Source organism: Aspergillus ibericus (genome assembly GCF_003184845.1).
Source record: "Aspergillus ibericus CBS 121593 unplaced genomic scaffold BO80scaffold_40, whole genome shotgun sequence".
Taxonomy (NCBI): Eukaryota; Fungi; Ascomycota; class Eurotiomycetes; order Eurotiales; family Aspergillaceae; genus Aspergillus; species Aspergillus ibericus.
Genome location: NW_020292138.1, coordinates 123,932 through 140,747, shown reverse-complemented (window position 1 = coordinate 140,747; position 16,816 = coordinate 123,932). Strand labels below are relative to the sequence as shown.

General features: G+C 52.2%; 6 protein-coding genes across 6 annotated transcripts; 4 read left to right on the top strand and 2 right to left on the bottom strand.

Moving 5' to 3' along the window:
• Positions 1-101: 101 nt before the first annotated feature.
• On the top strand, positions 102-2,211 carry BO80DRAFT_467376 (MFS sugar transporter; the record flags this gene model as incomplete). Its single annotated transcript, XM_025722848.1, has 4 exons — positions 102-537; positions 596-1,356; positions 1,419-1,425; positions 1,475-2,211. The coding sequence occupies 4 exons, from the start codon at positions 102-104 to the stop codon at positions 2,209-2,211; spliced, it is 1,941 nt and encodes a 646-aa protein (XP_025572253.1).
• An 813-nt stretch (positions 2,212-3,024) lies between these two features.
• Positions 3,025-4,908, top strand: BO80DRAFT_413552 (RNA-binding protein). Its single transcript, XM_025718063.1, has 4 exons — positions 3,025-3,284; positions 3,367-3,646; positions 3,708-4,145; positions 4,201-4,908. Exons 1-4 carry the CDS (start codon positions 3,245-3,247, stop codon positions 4,472-4,474), a joined length of 1,032 nt encoding a protein of 343 aa, XP_025572252.1. The 5' UTR covers positions 3,025-3,244; the 3' UTR covers positions 4,475-4,908.
• A 1,341-nt stretch (positions 4,909-6,249) lies between these two features.
• BO80DRAFT_427784 (bifunctional nucleoside/nucleotide kinase/histidine phosphatase family protein) lies at positions 6,250-7,982 on the top strand. Its single transcript, XM_025720105.1, has 3 exons — positions 6,250-6,322; positions 6,369-6,955; positions 7,004-7,982. The coding sequence occupies exons 1-3, from the start codon at positions 6,277-6,279 to the stop codon at positions 7,646-7,648; spliced, it is 1,278 nt and encodes a 425-aa protein (XP_025572251.1). The 5' UTR covers positions 6,250-6,276; the 3' UTR covers positions 7,649-7,982.
• A 792-nt stretch (positions 7,983-8,774) lies between these two features.
• Positions 8,775-12,314, top strand: BO80DRAFT_427783 (putative vacuolar morphogenesis protein AvaB). The gene is made up of 3 exons (XM_025720104.1): positions 8,775-11,166; positions 11,212-11,320; positions 11,372-12,314. The coding sequence occupies exons 1-3, from the start codon at positions 8,880-8,882 to the stop codon at positions 11,859-11,861; spliced, it is 2,886 nt and encodes a 961-aa protein (XP_025572250.1). The 5' UTR covers positions 8,775-8,879; the 3' UTR covers positions 11,862-12,314.
• BO80DRAFT_437382 (Gon7-domain-containing protein) lies at positions 12,295-14,256 on the bottom strand (the record flags this gene model as incomplete). Its single annotated transcript, XM_025721002.1, has 6 exons — positions 12,295-12,767; positions 12,812-12,831; positions 13,064-13,181; positions 13,540-13,681; positions 13,762-14,001; positions 14,146-14,256. The coding sequence occupies 6 exons, from the start codon at positions 14,254-14,256 to the stop codon at positions 12,295-12,297; spliced, it is 1,104 nt and encodes a 367-aa protein (XP_025572249.1).
• Positions 14,257-15,868: 1,612 nt separating this feature from the next.
• On the bottom strand, positions 15,869-16,676 carry BO80DRAFT_179479 (uncharacterized protein). Its single transcript, XM_025714006.1, has one exon. It carries the CDS (start codon positions 16,505-16,507, stop codon positions 16,052-16,054), a length of 456 nt encoding a protein of 151 aa, XP_025572248.1. The 5' UTR covers positions 16,508-16,676; the 3' UTR covers positions 15,869-16,051.
• Positions 16,677-16,816: the final 140 nt, after the last annotated feature.

Below are 16,816 nucleotides of genomic sequence, written 5' to 3'. Positions count from 1 at the left end.
GCTTACTCCTGTTGCTTTTCCTACGCAGCCTCTTGCTTCCGCGATAGTCACAATATCAACCACCAGTATCACTACGACTGCATCCTCTATCGTACTTGCAAATGTATTTCGGGAAAGAGGATCCCCCGGTCTTCGGGACGTCTGTCTTCGAAAACAAGGCATCAACTGATGGGTATGCATCGGACCACAGGGAGCACATCCGTGTCCAGCGCTCCTTTGGCACCGCTGCAGAGCGTGCGCGGCGGAACCTGAATGCCAAACTGGCTAATCCGCTTGCTGGCTATACCCAAGAAGAATTGCGCCAACAGGGCATCAATTTCGCCATCACTCACCAGATGGGTGATGAGGAAGATGTTCGTGCCTTTGCGATGGGTGCCATGTTAGCTCAAGTGCCAGAGAAATATGCGGAGATCCCCGGTCTGACTCCAGAGGAACTGGAGGTTCTGGAGAACGAATATGCCCATCGTTGGTCCCAGCCCTGGACAATGTATCTGGTCATCTGCTTATGCTCCCTCTCGGCTGCGGTTCAGGGGATGGGTAAGTCCATACCGTCAATCGTGCCAGTTACAGTTCGCTAACTTCTCGCGTCTTACAGATGAGACCGTTGTGAATGGCGCCCAGGTCTACTACAGACATCAATTCGGCATTGATCGAGGTAGCGAATCAAGATCTAATTGGCTGCTTGGGCTTGTGAACTGTGCACCTTACATGTGTTGTGCCGTGATGGGCTGCTGGCTGACGGTCCCCTTCAATGCCTGGTTTGGCCGACGAGGCACCATCTTCATCACCTGTTGTTTTTCTGCCATCACGTGTATCTGGCAGGGGTTCGTCAATACGTGGTGGCACATGTTCATCGCTCGCTTCGCCCTGGGCTATGGAATCGGTCCCAAGTCTGCAACCGTCCCTATCTACGCCGCAGAAACAGCACCTCCTGTCATTCGAGGTGCTTTGGTCATGCAATGGCAGATGTGGACTGCGTTCGGCATCATGTTTGGCTACGTCGCGGACCTTGCCTTCTTCGAAGTAGAAGATCCAGCAGGGATTGTCGGTCTCAACTGGCGCTTGATGATGGCCTCGGCTATGTTTCCAGCCCTGTTAGTCTGCTGCTTCGTTTTCACATGCCCGGAATCGCCTCGTTGGTACATGTCGCGGAATCGCTATGACAAAGCCTACCAGTCAATGTGCAGTCTGCGCTTCAGCAAGGTCCAGGCTGCGCGTGATCTGTACTATATGCACACTCTGCTACAGGCGGAGACCGGCATGAAACTTGGCCAGAATAAACTTGTGGAACTCATCGCGGTTCCTCGAAACCGCCGTGCGTTGATTGCATCTGAGCTCGTCATGTTCATGCAACAGGTATGTTCAACCCTAACTCCCTGGCCACAAGGCTGGACCTCTGCTAACAGCGATTGAACTAGTTCTGCGGTATGTATGCTGAGCGTTACAAAGGTGCTGTCCACTAACGGTACTCCAGGTGTGAACGTAATCGCCTATTACTCGTCAGAGATCTTCCTAGGAACAGTGACCTCCACGACTCACTTGTCCGTGTCGAATCAGCGAAAGGCCCTGGCAGCTTCCTTTGGATGGGGCATGATCAACTGGCTCTTCGCCATTCCAGCTGTGTACACAATCGACACTTTCGGCCGGCGCAATCTCCTTCTTACTACGTTCCCTCTAATGGCCATATCTATGTTCTTCACCGGCTTCAGCTTCTGGATACCCGAGGAGACACATGCTTCTGCCCGCCTCGGATGTATTGCTTTAGGCACATACTTATTCGGCATTGTATACTCTGTTGGGGAGGGTCCAGTGCCGTTCACCTATTCGGCCGAAGCCTATCCACTTTACGTACGCTCACACGGCATGGCCTTGGCGACGGCGACGACATGGTTATTCAACTGCCTGCTAGCCATCACCTGGCCGTCTCTGCGCGCGGCTTTCACCCCGCAAGGGGCTTTCAGCTGGTACGCAGCATGGTGTATCGTTGGCTGGTGGTTAATCCTCATGTTTATGCCTGAGACAAAGAGCAAGACCCTCGAAGAGTTGGACCAGGTGTTCTCGGTTCCTACGCGCTTCCACGCAGCATACGGACTTCGTCAAATTCCTTATTTCATCAAGAGGTATATCCTTCGCAGAAAGATCCGACCGGAGATCTTATACGAGCGGGATGACGAGGTTCCTATGACAGAGGCCGGCTACAACACTTCCTGAACGAAGCTGCAGGCTAGTCTGTACGTGAGTGAGGAAATCTATCCAGTTCGGCACTCCACGAGCTCCCTGTCTATCCCCATATGAACGACTACCGCACAATGACTATTTGTACCAATGAATATCTTATGTATGAAGGGGGACTTGGTTATGTCAATGTTTATTTTCATTTCAAAGGCTAGCTCGGAGGATAGGAGCAGGATGCTCAATAATGATAGATGCAAATAGCAAGGGTAACAAGTCATCACATCGTCAGACAGCAGTTGGTACAATTTTTGATCCGCACGTATGTATCTCGGAACAGGTCTGTGTGAAATGTTGCTTCATCATTGAAGGATGACTTGTGGAATGATTCGGGTCGCTAAAAACCAAAAACAAAACATTCATGAATGGCTGGCGATATTGCGGATATCCCAAGCTTCGAACTGCTGGAGCTGTCAAGATAACTGTCACATAAAACAGTCACACATCAAGCAAGCGAGATTCGGGCCAGCTAAGATGGTCGGAATTGCGTCTTCACAGCCACACTTCTCATGATGAGAGGAATGCGCCGTCGACGGATGAAGAAAAGATGAAAAGGAAAACCCAAGCAGGGCGGCTTTATATGGACGAAAAACTGCCCCGGTTCGCTAACAGGCCAATCATCAGCGGTTCAGACACTAGTTGGTTCCAGCAGTTTGCGCCGTTTGAGGTGTTTGCTCCGTTTGGTACGGTTCTCGGATCAAAAAAGTAGAGGCAATTTTTTGACACAGGCTACAGCGTCGGCGTCTTTCTGTGTTGGTTTCCACAGGTTTTCCCGGGGAATTTTATCTTGCCTTGGAGGCTCAAGAAAAAGTGACTGTTTCTTTGTCCGTCCCGCTTTTCCTGTCCTACTGCTCATTGTAGTCGACCATACCGGTATGAAGCCCCTCGTTTCCTGTCCGATTAGGAAATAGGTAAATTCTGTGGTCTGCCCATACTAACGAACTTTGAATTGATTAGCTACGTACTTTTTACACCCTCGCTCCCACCCGTCACAAAAAGCAAATCCGGCACCATGGTCGATGCTCCCGAGAGCCCTAAGCCGCAGGAACAAAGTGTGTAGGCGATACAATTGGGCTGCTCGTTCGGGGCTGGGTCCAACCGAGGCCATATCCTTAATCGCTAATGCGTGGCTAGCTCCCCAGAAGAACTTCTACCAGAATGGGGTCAGGACGACAGGCCGGGCTTTCCACTCTCCCAACTGGCGCGTGAAGCGTGAAGAGAGCCCCAGTGGACAGAGCGCTGCCGCTGGGTCCCCCGGTCCCAAGACAAGCACGTCAAGACTCGCCTTTAGCCGCCCCAGCCCGCATGTCCCGCAAGCGATCTCGGAAGGCCGTCGCCTCTACGTGGGCAACATGCCTTACACGGCCAAGTCGGAGGATGTGCAAGCCCTCTTTGATGCGGCCGAGTTCTCAATGTATGGATTTTCATGAAGAGAAGAAGACAACCCTGGGCGTTCCAAACTGAGTGCTTAATAGCGAGCGTATCGACATCGCCATTGACCCTTTCACCGGCCGCAATCCCTCATACTGTTTCGTCGATCTGGAGACCAAGGAGCTGGCTGAGCGTGCCATGACAGAGTTGGATGGTCGGGATATGCTCGGTCGTCCTGTCAAGATCAAGCCCGGTGTTGTGAAGACTTCCAGTGAACGGGCTCAGCAACAGCAGCAGCAGCAGCAGCAGTCGCCGCGCGTGGACGCCTCTCCTCGCGAGACGAGATCTTCTCCGTTCAACATGGACCGGTGGCGCCGTGGTGACGAGGCTCAGCCCCCTCGCACTCCCGTGAAGACCCCCAGCACCAACCCTAGCAACAGCAGCGATGCCAGCCGTCGCCTCTATGTTGGCGGCATCCCGAGATTGACGGATCAGGAGGCGATCACCAGCAACATCACCAACTTCTTCAAGGAATACAATGTGTAAGGGTTGGCCATTGTGTGTGTGAATCGTACGACGTGCTAATTTTGTCGATAGTGAGAATGTTAGCAAGCTGTTCGCCCCCCACCCCGCGAAGAGATTCGAGCCCGGTGACCACTACTACCTGTTCGTCGACTTCAGCAGCGCCGAAGAAGCCGAAAACGCCATGAACGCTCTGAACCGCGCAGAGGGACCCTGGGGCGCCACTCTCCGGGTCCAGAGAGCTCGTGGAGAGACCAACTCGCAGGACCGGAGAAACAAGTACTCTACTGGCCGGGATGAGGTCGCGCCCGCCGCCCCCGCTGCTGAGGAGGTTGCCGTCGGAGTATAGTCCCGATAGCCCGACACTGCCGAGCGATCATCATCATGAAGACCGAGTCTTCTCCCCGAAGCTAAAAATAGATGCCTGACGTTGTTACGATATGAATAAGGGGCTTCCACCCCAACAAAAGAAGTTTACGAACTACGCCCCTCCGCCTCAGCCTCCGTCTGTTGATAAACCCGCGGACGGAGGCCAATGAACGGCCATGGGTCGGCGGCAAGGGGCGATGCTTATCGGGGCTCCCGTCCCGTGCAGAAGCATCAAAGGCCTGTTCGTTTCTATCCATAGGGCTACGCATCTACCGTACGGATATGAGACGGGGCCGGACACATTAAAAAAGGGGGGAAAGGTTGGATATAATGGCCATTGGGTCGCAAAAGAATTGCATAGACAAGCACCTAGAATTCACTCCATATAATAGTCTCAAATGCACATAATCACCCGGAGTACTCCATGTCCACCATGTTCTCCTTTCGCTGTTCATAGAAATAGCTCACGTATAGCTCGATTCAAATCCCGCAACTAGGCGGAATCGCCCGGCTGACACCCAATATTGGGATTATTGGGTCCAGTCCACCGTCGAAAATCGCTCATGTAAATCGACCCCGGTAGTACGGGGTAGTCGTCCAAGTCCCACCAGGGAGACATGCAAGGGACCCAATCGGCGCGGCTCCATTGGAGATCAAAGGCTCTAATACAGTACAATAATGGCCTGTCAACTACTAGTACTATCTCTGACTCCGGACTCAGGAGATATCACTCGAAAAAGGAGAAAACTTCAAGCAAATTTTCACTCCGCGATGGAGGCTAGACCCGAAAGGCCCCGTTACGATTTTACCCGACGAAAACGCAGAGGGGTCACGTGTGGCCGGAGGCAATTAGTCGGGGGCCAGATGACCAGACAAACTGGGGAAATTCACGCCTCCCCGGATGCAACTGCGATCGACTCTCTCAGGGCGGTTCTGATCTTCTGCAATCCATCCGGGTCCAGCCCAGTGGGAGTGTTCTGGTCCGATTCTTGCCCTCGACCGAGCGGCGTGGTTGCGACTGCCCCGCGGCATGACGTCTGTGCTCGTCGACGCCTTCCTCACCGCATCGACTGTTGGGTTAATGACATCCAACCAGAGCTGCTGTTGATCCATTGACTACTGCTACTACTACTACTATCGTTCTCCCCTTCGCAAGAACCCGTCGTGAGACAGGCCGGATCTGTCTGAACTCAGCTGCTTAGAGCCATTTATCCCCCGCTAAACATATACAAAGTCGCAGATTACTTTATCCTTCGTTCTAAAGATTACCTGCGCTTTCGCCCGTTACCGACCTATCCGTCCTACATCCCTTCTCCCGGTGTCCGATCGGACACCCCTGGTGGCCGAGGTCTAAGTTTGCCTCATCCGCGCTCTCTCTACCTAGCTGCGCAGCAGCCGATTCTACGCTCATCCCGACCGCTCATCATGTCGTCCGGTGCAATTCGAAGGGGCAATGGCCATACATATTTTGCCAGCGTAAGTGGAATGCCTTGTCGTCGTTGTTCGTTGCTTTCCAAGTCTCACGTGCGGTGATTTGGTGTTGCCGGTGACGTTATTACTCCCCTGATCCTGGGCGCTACGGTGATGCCTTATACCCCTCCTTTGGAGGGGTGCCTGTGACTACACTATGAAACCACGACACTGGCACGACTTTCTTGTATCCCGTCTCTCTTGTCTCGCCCCTTTATTTTTTTGTTGCTCTGGCATCTACTTCGCAATGGCAGCCACTTCAGAGAGACTTATTCTTTTTCACAGTCCGATGACTCCAAAATCTGTGTGGTCATGGTTGGTCTCCCAGCCAGAGGCAAGAGTCTCATAGCTGGAAAGGGTACGTGGGCTTTGATCTTAGCATGACCAAGGACTAACTTTAGCAGCCATGCGATATCTTGCCTGGGTTGGGATTCCCGCTCGGGTCTTCAACGTCGGCACCTACCGTCGTCAAGGCACGCCGCAGCCCAACGCCACCTTCTTTGACCCGCATAATTCCGAGGGCGAAAAGATGAGACGTGCGGCCGCGGAGGCTGCAGTTTCCGATATGCTCCAGTGGTTCAGAGATGGGAAAGGCGTGGTGGCCATTCTCGATGCAACGAATTCCACAAAGGAGCGCCGGCGTTGGATCCACGAGCGCTGCAATGAAGAAGGTGTTGAAACATTATACGTGGAATCAATATGCGACGATGAAGATTTGATCATGAACAACATTTTGGAAGTCAAGACGACGTCGCCGGACTACAAGGGACAGGATCCGGAAGTTGCTGCCCTCGATTTTCGCAACCGCATTCGCAATTACGAGAAGGCCTACGAGACAATTGACGATAATGAGAAGAACTTCACCTACGTAAAACTCATCAATGTCGGCTCAACAGTCATTATTAATCAGATCAAAGATTATCTTTCTAGTCGATTGGTCTATTACATTCAGAACCTCCACATCAAACCTCGTTCAATCTGGCTATCACGGGTAAGTTTGCCTCGAACACTTATCCACATTGTTTCTAACCGACTCTAGCATGGCGAGTCAGAATATAACTTGACCGGTAAAATTGGCGGCGACTCCAACATCTCAGAGCGTGGCGAGGCATATGCCCGGGCTCTGCCTGGTCTATTAAAGAAGTCCGGGGTGCCGCCCAACACCAAGATTGTTATCTGGACATCGACGCTGAAACGCACGATTCAAACGGCTCGCCATCTCGCTGCTGAGACGGGCTTTGAGAAGCTGGAATGGAAGGCGCTGGACGAGCTCGACTCCGGGGTTTGTGATGGACTGACGTACGAGCAGATCGCGGAAAAATACCCAGAGGACTTTGCCGCGCGTGATGAGGACAAGTACAACTACCGTTACCGTGGCGGAGAGTCTTACCGTGATGTGGTCATCCGGCTAGAGCCGATTATCATGGAACTAGAACGCAGTGAAAATGTGATCATTGTCACGCACCAGGCCGTCCTTCGCTGCATCTACGCATACTTCCTCAACACGCCGCAGGAGCAGAGCCCATGGATGGAGGTGCCACTTCACACGCTGATCAAGCTCACGCCGCGGGCATACGGCACAGACGAGCAACGCTTCAAGGCGGATATCCCGGCTGTCTCGACTTGGCGTGCTAAGGGCACGTCGGCGAAGCACCAGGAATACCCAACAGAAACCAAGGCATGATCCGAGATAGTGAGGTCTATTCCTCCAATACAAGTCCGTCTGCACCTATCGTTATGTATTGGTTTTGCTTCTTTTCTCCGGTTTTGACCTTGACATTGTACATGCGCGTTCCCCCGTCTTTGATATTTAAAAGTCGGATTCGTCTTCGATTGTGGTCCATGGGCTGGGTTTGATTGATCGGATGGTTGGACATTAGATTCTTGCATGGGTTCGGAGCTTATATGCCAGTGGATGGCGACACATCAGTAGCGGTGTGCAGGGGGTACATCGTTCACTTATATAGCTTAGCATAATAGACTAGATTCTATTCTTACAATACATACTCACTCTTGACCTCATAGTATTTATTCAACTAGTCTACCATGTACACAGCATAAGCAAATAATCTAAGGAAGTAAGGGTTGCCGTCACATGAGCCGGCAGCCATACTGACGGGACCATCCATCACCCGTCGGTGTCATGCTTGGCGCGCGGGCCCGGGGCAGCAAGCAGCAGCTCAATCCGGCCGTCGTCCCAGCTCCGCTACGCTACGCTACTATCCTCCGCCCAACCACCACCACACCAACACCTCACAATGAACAACTAAACCTACACCGACAGACTCCTTCTCTTCACGACTCCATCGGACATGAAATGACATGACTATACCCCCCTGACTCGGTCAAGCGGCGACACCTACTACCACCACCACCTACACCTACACCGTCACCGTCACCGTCACGGAGCTAGCCAGCTCGTCGCCGCACACCCACCCACTCACCAACCCCGACACACACCGATCCTAGAAAACCCTCCACCGCACTACCCCACACATATATTGCAGACAGGGAAATAAAGCAGCCAAAGCAAGAAAGAGGGAAGGAAGGAAGAAAGAAGACGCCCCATGAACATGTTATCCGCATTCACGGCCCGACCGCTCGTGGAGCTGAAACCGCGCGATCGGTCACGGATCGAATCCGTGCTTGCGTATGGCGATCGGGTCCTGGTCGGGTTGAATAATGGGTGTTTGAGGATATATCGGGTGAATGAGCCGACTCCTGTTACGAATACTACCGGTGAGGGGGAGGATGGGGGGGAAGGGGGGAATCATACTGATGGTGGAGGGGATGGGGATGGGGATGGGGATGGGACGATACGGAATGTGAATGCGAATGCGAATGGGCATGGGGATGGGAATGGGAATGGGGGGATGAAGACGACGAATGGGAATCATAATACTGTGACGAATGGGATGAATGGGGGAGGAGGAGGAGGGAGCAAAACGGAGTTGTTGCGCGAGGTGGAAAAGTTCTCGAGGTATAAGATTGAGCAGTTGGCGTTGATTAAGGAGGCAAAGATATTGGTTTCGCTGGCCGGGGGGTATGTGTCGTTGCATGATTTGGGGACGTATGCGTTGCAGGAGCAATTGGGGAAGACGAAGGGGGCCACGACGTTTGCGGTTACTTCGAATATTGTCAATGATCCGGAGACGGGGGTGCCGGCGATTGTGTCCAGGTTGGCGGTGGCGGTGAAGAGGAAGATATTGGTGTGGGTGTGGAGGGATATGGAGATGGAGGTGGAGCGTGGGGTCATGGAGATGACGCTGGTTAGTGGGATTAAGACGCTGACGTGGGTGTCGGGGACGAGGTTGGTGGCTGGGTTGGGGTCTGGGTTTGTGATGGTTGATATTGAGGGGGAGGGGACGGTCGTGGACTTATCTGGTCCCGCGGGGATAGGTGGGTTGGGTGGTCAGGAGAGTACTGGACGACTGGCGGGCGTGGGTGTCGCCAGTATGAGTTATATTGGGATTGGAGGCGCGGCGCCGAAGCCGTTGGCGACGAGGTTGAAGGAGGGCCAGGTGCTGCTGGCCAAGGACATCAATACGCATTTCATTGATGTGCAGGGGAATTCGCTGGGGCGGAGACAGATCCCCTGGAGTCACGCGCCAGCGGATATTGGATATTCGTATCCGTTTTTATTGGCGTTGCATGACTCCTCCAAGGGGGTGTTGGAGGTCCGAAACCCGGAGACGTTGTCGCTATTGCAGTCGATTCCGCTACCCTCGGCCAGCATTATGCATATCCCGCAGCCGACAATCAGTCTGGCGCATGCTGGGAAGGGGTTCCTGGTGTCGAGTGATCGGATAATTTGGAGGATGGAGGCGCTGAGTTACGACACGCAGATCGACTCGCTGGTCGAGAAGGGGTATCTGGATGAGGCGATCAGTCTGGCGAGTATGCTGGAGGATGCGCTGCTGCGGGACAAGCAGGGGAGGCTGCGCCAGATCAAGCTAGAGAAGGCCGAGGGGCTGTTCAAGATGCGGAAGTACTGCGATTCGATGGATCTGTTCACGGAGATCTCAGCGCCCCCGGAGACGATCATTCGGCTGTATCCGAAGATTATCGCGGGCGAGCTGTCGTCGATTGTCGAGGAGCCAGAGGAATCGGAAGACGGTACGTCGGACAGTCAGCCCAAGACACCGGAGAATCAAAACCACACGGACGGGTCGGCTACGGAGGAAACACCGGTGCCGAAGACACTGTCGCATGCTCCCTCGGTGATGTCGCTTCTGCGGACGCGAACAGACGATGGCAGTGATGCGGGCAGTATCCGTGCGAAGGTCATCGAAGATGCTAAGCACGACAAGGCACTGGAAGGAAACGATCTGAAACTGGCTGTTCGTGAGCTGCAGAGATACCTTGCAGATGTGCGACGGAGGTTTCAGCGATTTCTGAACCCAGATGGCTCGCTGAAGGTGATTGATCTGACGGCGGACGGGGCAAACGATGCGTTGACGGACTCGGTCATGAAGCTGCTAAGTATCGATAAGGAGGACGACTATGACCTCGGGGAGAGGCTGCGGGAAAAAGCCAGGCTTGTGGATACTACCCTCTTCCGGGCGTACATGTATGCCATTCCTGCGCTGGCAGGGTCGTTGTTTCGCATTGCCAACTTTTGCGACCCGGACGTGGTAATGGAGAAGCTGGAGGAGACCGGGCGTCACAACGATCTGATTGATTTTCTATACGGGAAGAAGCTGCACCGGCAGGCGCTGGAGCTGCTCCAGAAGTTCGGGAAGGCTGACGATGAGGAAGAGACGGCACCGCAGCTGCACGGACCGAAGAGAACCGTTGGGTATCTACAGAATCTGTCACCCGATCATATCGACCTGATCCTCGAGTTCGCGGAGTGGCCGGTGCGGGAGCACCCTGAGATGGGCATGGAGGTCTTCCTGGCAGATACGGAGAACGCAGAGACCCTGCCGCGGGATCGGGTGCTGGACTTTCTGGAGGACATTGATGTAAACCTCGCTGTCCGATACCTGGAGCATATTATCGGGGAATTGAACGATATGTTGCCGGATCTTCATCAGAAGTTGCTCATGCTCTATCTGAACCGGCTGAAGAAGCATCAGACGAAGCAATGGGAGTTCTCTAGCGAGCATGACTATGTCGAATGGCAGAATAAGTTCTTGAATATGCTCAAGTCCAGCTCCCAGTATTCCCCGGCTAAGATTCTTGATCGACTTGACCGAGACGGTGAGTGCCCTCGTCGTGGGTTCGATGCGGTGCTGACGTTGCCAGATCCTGAATTTTTCGAGGCCCGCGCGATTGTCTTTAGCAAGATGGGACAGCATAGGCAAGCCCTGGAGATCTACGTGTTCAAGCTGGAGGACTATACGAAGGCTGAAGAGTGAGTCACATCTATATCATCTACAGTTGTTCACCTAGGTTGACCGCGCAGATACTGTAACCAACTCCATAAGATGGAGGATACGGCAGCCGCGGACGGAACGACATCGCGCTGCGTAGCCTTGCTGGCTTATGAGGAGGACAAACCATCGATTTATCTAACTCTATTGTCTCTATATTTGTCTCCGCCTCACGACTACAAGCCCCGGTACGGGCCCGCGCTCGAGGTACTGGCCAAACATGGATCCCGTCTGCCGCCGAATTCTGCGCTGGACCTGATCCCCGAATCACTCCCCGTCAATGAGCTCGAGTTTTATTTCAAGGGCCGTATGCGGGCCGCCAACTCGATTCTGAACGAGAGCCGGATCGTAGCCAACCTGCAAAAGGCCGAAAACATCAAGACCCAGGCGCAGCTGCTGGTAGGCGAGGGGACGGACGCGCGATCAACGCGATCGCGACATGTCACCATCACCGAAGAGCGGGTATGTGGCATCTGCCACAAGAGAATTGGAGGAAGTGTAATCAATGTGTTCCCGGAGTAAGTCCATAGTAGCCTTTGAGTTGAGCGTCGCTGACCGGAGACAGTAATACGGTTGTCCATCTTGGCTGTGCCAATCGCATGCGTTGAGCCCGTGATATTGTCTGTATATAGAGGTTTATTGGTATCGATTGATCGGTTTGTTGTGTTGATTATTTCTTTTCTTTTTGACCTTTCTGTTTCTTCCTTTTTCTCTTCTTTTTTTTTTTCTCCCGCATCTTCCTCACTCATGTCTTGTTCAAGCATACCGGAGTGGCGGACATTTCCTGCACTATGATGATACCCCGGGATAGCGGTATTCAAGAATTCCAATTCCAATTCCAATTCCATCCAAATGCATATGACGATTCATTATTCGTTCGTTTGTTCGTTCGTTCCTCGTCAAGCCGTAGCCTCCCCGACTTCGAGCTCAGATCAACCCAGTAGTGAAAATCAAATCAAGCATCCTCCTCCACAACCTCCTCCCCATAATTCTCCTCCTCCTTGGCCTCCTTCTCCGAGACCTTCTGACCCTGCGCCTCCGCAGCCTTCTTATCGTCTTCCATGCGCTCGGTCAGAAACACATTGATGTCGTTCTGGATGGTGGACACGAGTTTGCGCAGTTCGGCGAGGTAGGTTACTTTTGCGGGGACGGCGGAGGGGTCGGCATCGTTGGAGGGGAGAGGGGAGGTGATGGTTTGTTCGAAGGTGTGGGTTTGTTGAGGAGCGGAGTAGATTGCGTGGAGTGTGGGGGTGGACATGGTGGTGGTGGTGATGGTGTTGGCGAGGGGTGGTGGTTGTGGTTGTGGTGGGGGAGGGGAGGGGAGAAGGATTTGGGTGGGATGGAGTTGGAGTTGGAGGTGATGGCCGTGCGGGCGGGAGCGACGGATTGGCTGGGCAGGAGGGATTTCCGGCGGCGGAATCCAAATAGCTAGAACTAGTAGGTAGGCAAGCATTGCTCGCTCTTTCAATTACATAAAATGTAGTATATTTTTCTGTGATATTGTGGGTATTGATATTATTTTTCTACTACAATCTTCTTTACTGTTAGGGCTTCGACGTTATAGGCATCTGTTCTAATGAGATCCATATCTTCTGATTCTTTATCACTGATCAACGGATTAATGTATGTATTAGGTTTTTTTCTTTGAATAGTAATTGTGTTGGTGTACGCTGATCGAGACCACCGCGGACTGATAAGTACAAAAATTCAACTAGCGATAGTACTTTGGGCGAGGACAGACACCGGTGAGGAGAAATATATTAAAGATGTGATAGGAGGTGAGGATTTCCAGCGCCATAATTGTGCATTTATGGTCAAAGAGATAGTACCGTGCTGGTTTGTCTGTGTTATGTTAATTAAATGTCAGATGTACTGATCTCCAACCAATAATCCTTAAACCATTGCAATCATGTAACTATCCCCAAACCTTTGATCTCATAAAGTGTCAATCAACTTCAATTATCATCCCAATCCGCAGGCGATGCATAATCCAATGCCAGCAGCATATTATCAAGTTCCTCCAGGTAATTCCATCCAGCGCAGCGCAACGCAATCAAGCAAAAACAAAAGATTCACCAGCAGCAACAGCAGCAAAAAGCAACACCTCCCCCGAGCATTATGTTCCAACTCCCGCCAGCTATTCAAACCCCATTGTCCTCTCCCCCATCTCCAGAACCAGCACCACCACTTCCCCTCTTACTCATCTCCTTAAACCTCTTCAGCAACGCCCCAACAGGATAATTCTTCCCTCCAGCACTTTCCACTGCATCCGCAATAAGCCGCCACTTATCGCCTTCGAACTTCTCCTCGACTTCCTTCTTGGCGCGTAGCATGCGGGCTTCCTATCAGACACAGATATGTTAGCATTACTCCCAACATCACCATCGAAGAAAGAATGAAGGAGAAAGAGAAAAGCACATACATCCTCCCCATCCATATCCACAAAATTACTCTTCATCGTAGTATATCTCATCCGAAGCGTCGATTTGCCCACAAGAATGCCCGTCTGCGCCATCCACTCCTTGTTAATATCATCCCAGTTACGCTGCTCCTCGTCCCGCAGACGCAGGATGAGCCTGTCGCTGGCCGTGACGGCCTCCAGACTGGTGGGGATAGGTGGAAGCTTGGTTTTCTTGGGCGTCGTGGTGGTCGTGGACTTGGACTTTTTGGTGGGGGTTTCGTCGGAAGAGGTATGAGGAGAGCCAGCGGCGGGTTTTGCTGTTGCGGCGCTTGGTGGGGGGTTTCTTCTGTGGCTTGATTAGTCGGTGTTGGTTTGGAATGAAGAATGATGGGAGGGATTGGTTACCACTGCCTTGAGAAGGGTGGCATTCTCGGCTTCCTCGGGGTCGGGCTTGATGGGGGTACTCGAGTTGACTGGAGTGAAGGTCGCTGAGGGAGAATCGGGTTCGGCGTCCATGGTACGATGTTGTTTTGCCTTGGTGGTGAGTTGGTGTTGATGATTGAGGTGGAGATGAAGTTGAGGATGGGTAGATGGTCAGGTAGAAGGATGAGTGAGAGATGTGAGGGGAACGAAATGGAGCAGTGAGAGGGAAATATGATATGTTCAAGGGCATTCAGTTCAAGTTCTAGTTGTGTTGCTGGTAGTGAATGCTGACCCTGGGACAGTGAAGTGGAAAGAAGAGAAGGTATTTACTGGAAGTTGGACTTCACAGCTGTTCAGTTACTAGATCCAAGTCGTTACAAGGCATCTAGGAAATGGCTGTAAAATATATGGGAGGGTAGAAAGGACTAAGACTGATAAAAGAGCCTTGGTGACTACGGCATTGGATGATTGTATAATGACGATGAACATGCGCAGACCCAATCGCAGGTATGAGAAAGAGCATCAAAGATCAAGTGTGACTATGTGATATGGAATTCTAGGACTAAAGCTGGGTGCTCTTGATGGGTTCTCTCAATAGTCTGCATCTGTCCTAAGCTACGTGTTAGCTTACTAGTCTCTCATCAATTCAACGGCAGAATGCATGATTTGCCCTGTGTAGAATCAATCTGCCTATATAGGATCAGGACCCGTGCCAAGTCTAGTAGCATACTATACGAGGACTAATTACTTCCTACCTAGGATGTATATATCTAATTGAACTACTCCATACCTAAAGTTAATCCTGACCTGTCCGTTACAACTGCTGTTTGTACGGCCTACTGTCATCTTTTGAGATACTCCATTACCTGGCTTATGTGCCTAGCTGTCCCATCACTATTCCTACAACATCAAATCCACACAGGGGAAATCGTATCAGGATTTACAGCTCCATAAGAGGAGTAACCTAGCTGCACTCATGACTGAATCCAGTAGAAAGCTGGACACGTATTGCTATTCCTGGAACTAGCATGGACAGCCTTCCTCTCACGCTTGCTCGTTCCCAGCCAGATAGTCTTCCCCGCAGTCCGAATCAATGTGGCTCTTGAGCTTCAAATAAATGACGGGAGAACACTTATGTCTATGACTCACATACTTGCCAAGTGATGTAGTGGTTACACCTGTGCGATTCTCATCTTTACAAGGAAGCGGTGCTATTCTTTGTTCAAGCTTCAATTCTGCCGTTATTTAGACAGACATATCATCAGACGCATTTCTTTGACTTATCTGTATCTGTGCATCTCTCTAACGTAGATTACTGGTTCATCTTTCTTGAGCAGACCATTCATGACATTCTTTCTCTGATCCTTGTTGTGTTTAGTGAACAAGCCTGCTAGTATAAGGAAAGCTGCTCAGCGAATAAGTAAAACAATGCCATCCGAAGTAACGTATTGTGCTCAGCCCAGGCAGGACAGGAGATGACTCAGGTAAGCCCCTGCTGCAAGGTCATGGCCAGCCGTTGAGTTTTATAATTTGATTGGTTCCTCCAGCTATCTATAACACGGCGATCTAGAAACTGCCAGGATTCTCCGCTTCCACCAGATCGGGGAATATATAGATTTTGGTGGTATCAAATGTAGCGTAGGAGATACTAGAGAGGTATCTTGAAGTTGAAGACACTCTAGAAGGGATTTACAAGCTGTGCCACCAGGGATGAAAGGTGTTTGATAAGGCACTTTGCACTGGCTTGGGCTGTGGGCAAGCTGCAGGCCTAGCTCTGGTCGCATTGACGACGGGGGATCCTGGCAGGATACGAGAGGGGCCTGCTGCCTAGGATGATTCACATCTTTCCTCCATGACTCCCTCGCGAGATGCTACTGGTTGGAGAGTGTCACTGGGCGCCCATTCCAATTCTTCGGTGCGCCGTAACCGTCCCCAACCCCAGCGGGATCGGCCAGTCTAGTCCGCGGGCTCTCCTGGCATCTGGCATCTGGACAGCGCATGAGACACGCGCACTGGCAAATGTCGGTGACCGATCAGCTGCCGATCCACGGGCAACATGCCAGTGATGCTTCATGATATGATGGGGAGCCAAAAGTCTTCTCCAGGCTCCCAGTGCGGCTGAAGGGCAGTCGGGGACGGCGTCTGTGCCACGCTGGGGTGCCATGGTGACGAGGGAGCAATTAATATCAACTGCTGACCGGCGCCCATCCAGACGCTCATTGGCAAGCATCGCGCAGCCCAGCCTCTTCCCAATCCGGCGCTTTTTACTTTTTCTTTTGCCTGCTCTCTTCATCCGCCATGCAATCGCCTCACTGTCTGCTGTGCCCCCCGGCCGGCTCGTCATCCCCTGCCCCTTCGAACTTGTATTTATTCATCCTGCCTCCCCCATCCTCCAGCCCGTCCGTCTGCTCCTTCGCTCTTCTTTCCCACCTCTTTGCTCCCGACCCTTGATCTCGTCTTGGGTGGTTAGGCATCACACCGCCAGAATCCGCGTCCTCCAATCTGCTGGGCCGGCCAACACGCAAGGCGCTTCGCAAGCGAGGAAAACGACCTCTTAGGCATCAGAGTACGTCTTGGCCATTCCTCCGCCTCATCTGCACACCCGCACTTTTCTTCCCTGCCTCTCCTGTCTCCCATCTCCCTTCCCCGACCT

Excerpts from the sequence above, each read along its gene's own strand:
- BO80DRAFT_413552 (XM_025718063.1), top strand. The coding sequence starts at position 3,245 with ATGGTCGATGCTCCCGAGAGCCCTAAGCCGCAGGAACAAA. Across the intron at positions 3,647-3,707 it reads GATGCGGCCGAGTTCTCAAT|CGAGCGTATCGACATCGCCA; the intron begins GTATGGATTTTC and ends AGTGCTTAATAG. Across the intron at positions 4,146-4,200 it reads TTCTTCAAGGAATACAATGT|TGAGAATGTTAGCAAGCTGT; the intron begins GTAAGGGTTGGC and ends TTTTGTCGATAG.
- BO80DRAFT_427784 (XM_025720105.1), top strand. The coding sequence starts at position 6,277 with ATGGTTGGTCTCCCAGCCAGAGGCAAGAGTCTCATAGCTGGAAAGG. Across the intron at positions 6,323-6,368 it reads GAGTCTCATAGCTGGAAAGG|CCATGCGATATCTTGCCTGG; the intron begins GTACGTGGGCTT and ends TAACTTTAGCAG. Across the intron at positions 6,956-7,003 it reads GTTCAATCTGGCTATCACGG|CATGGCGAGTCAGAATATAA; the intron begins GTAAGTTTGCCT and ends AACCGACTCTAG.
- BO80DRAFT_179479 (XM_025714006.1), bottom strand. The coding sequence starts at position 16,507 with ATGACGAGCCGGCCGGGGGGCACAGCAGACAGTGAGGCGATTGCATGG.
- BO80DRAFT_427783 (XM_025720104.1), top strand. The coding sequence starts at position 8,880 with ATGAATGGGGGAGGAGGAGGAGGGAGCAAAACGGAGTTGTTGCGCGAG. Across the intron at positions 11,167-11,211 it reads TGATCGACTTGACCGAGACG|ATCCTGAATTTTTCGAGGCC; the intron begins GTGAGTGCCCTC and ends TGACGTTGCCAG. Across the intron at positions 11,321-11,371 it reads GACTATACGAAGGCTGAAGA|ATACTGTAACCAACTCCATA; the intron begins GTGAGTCACATC and ends TTGACCGCGCAG.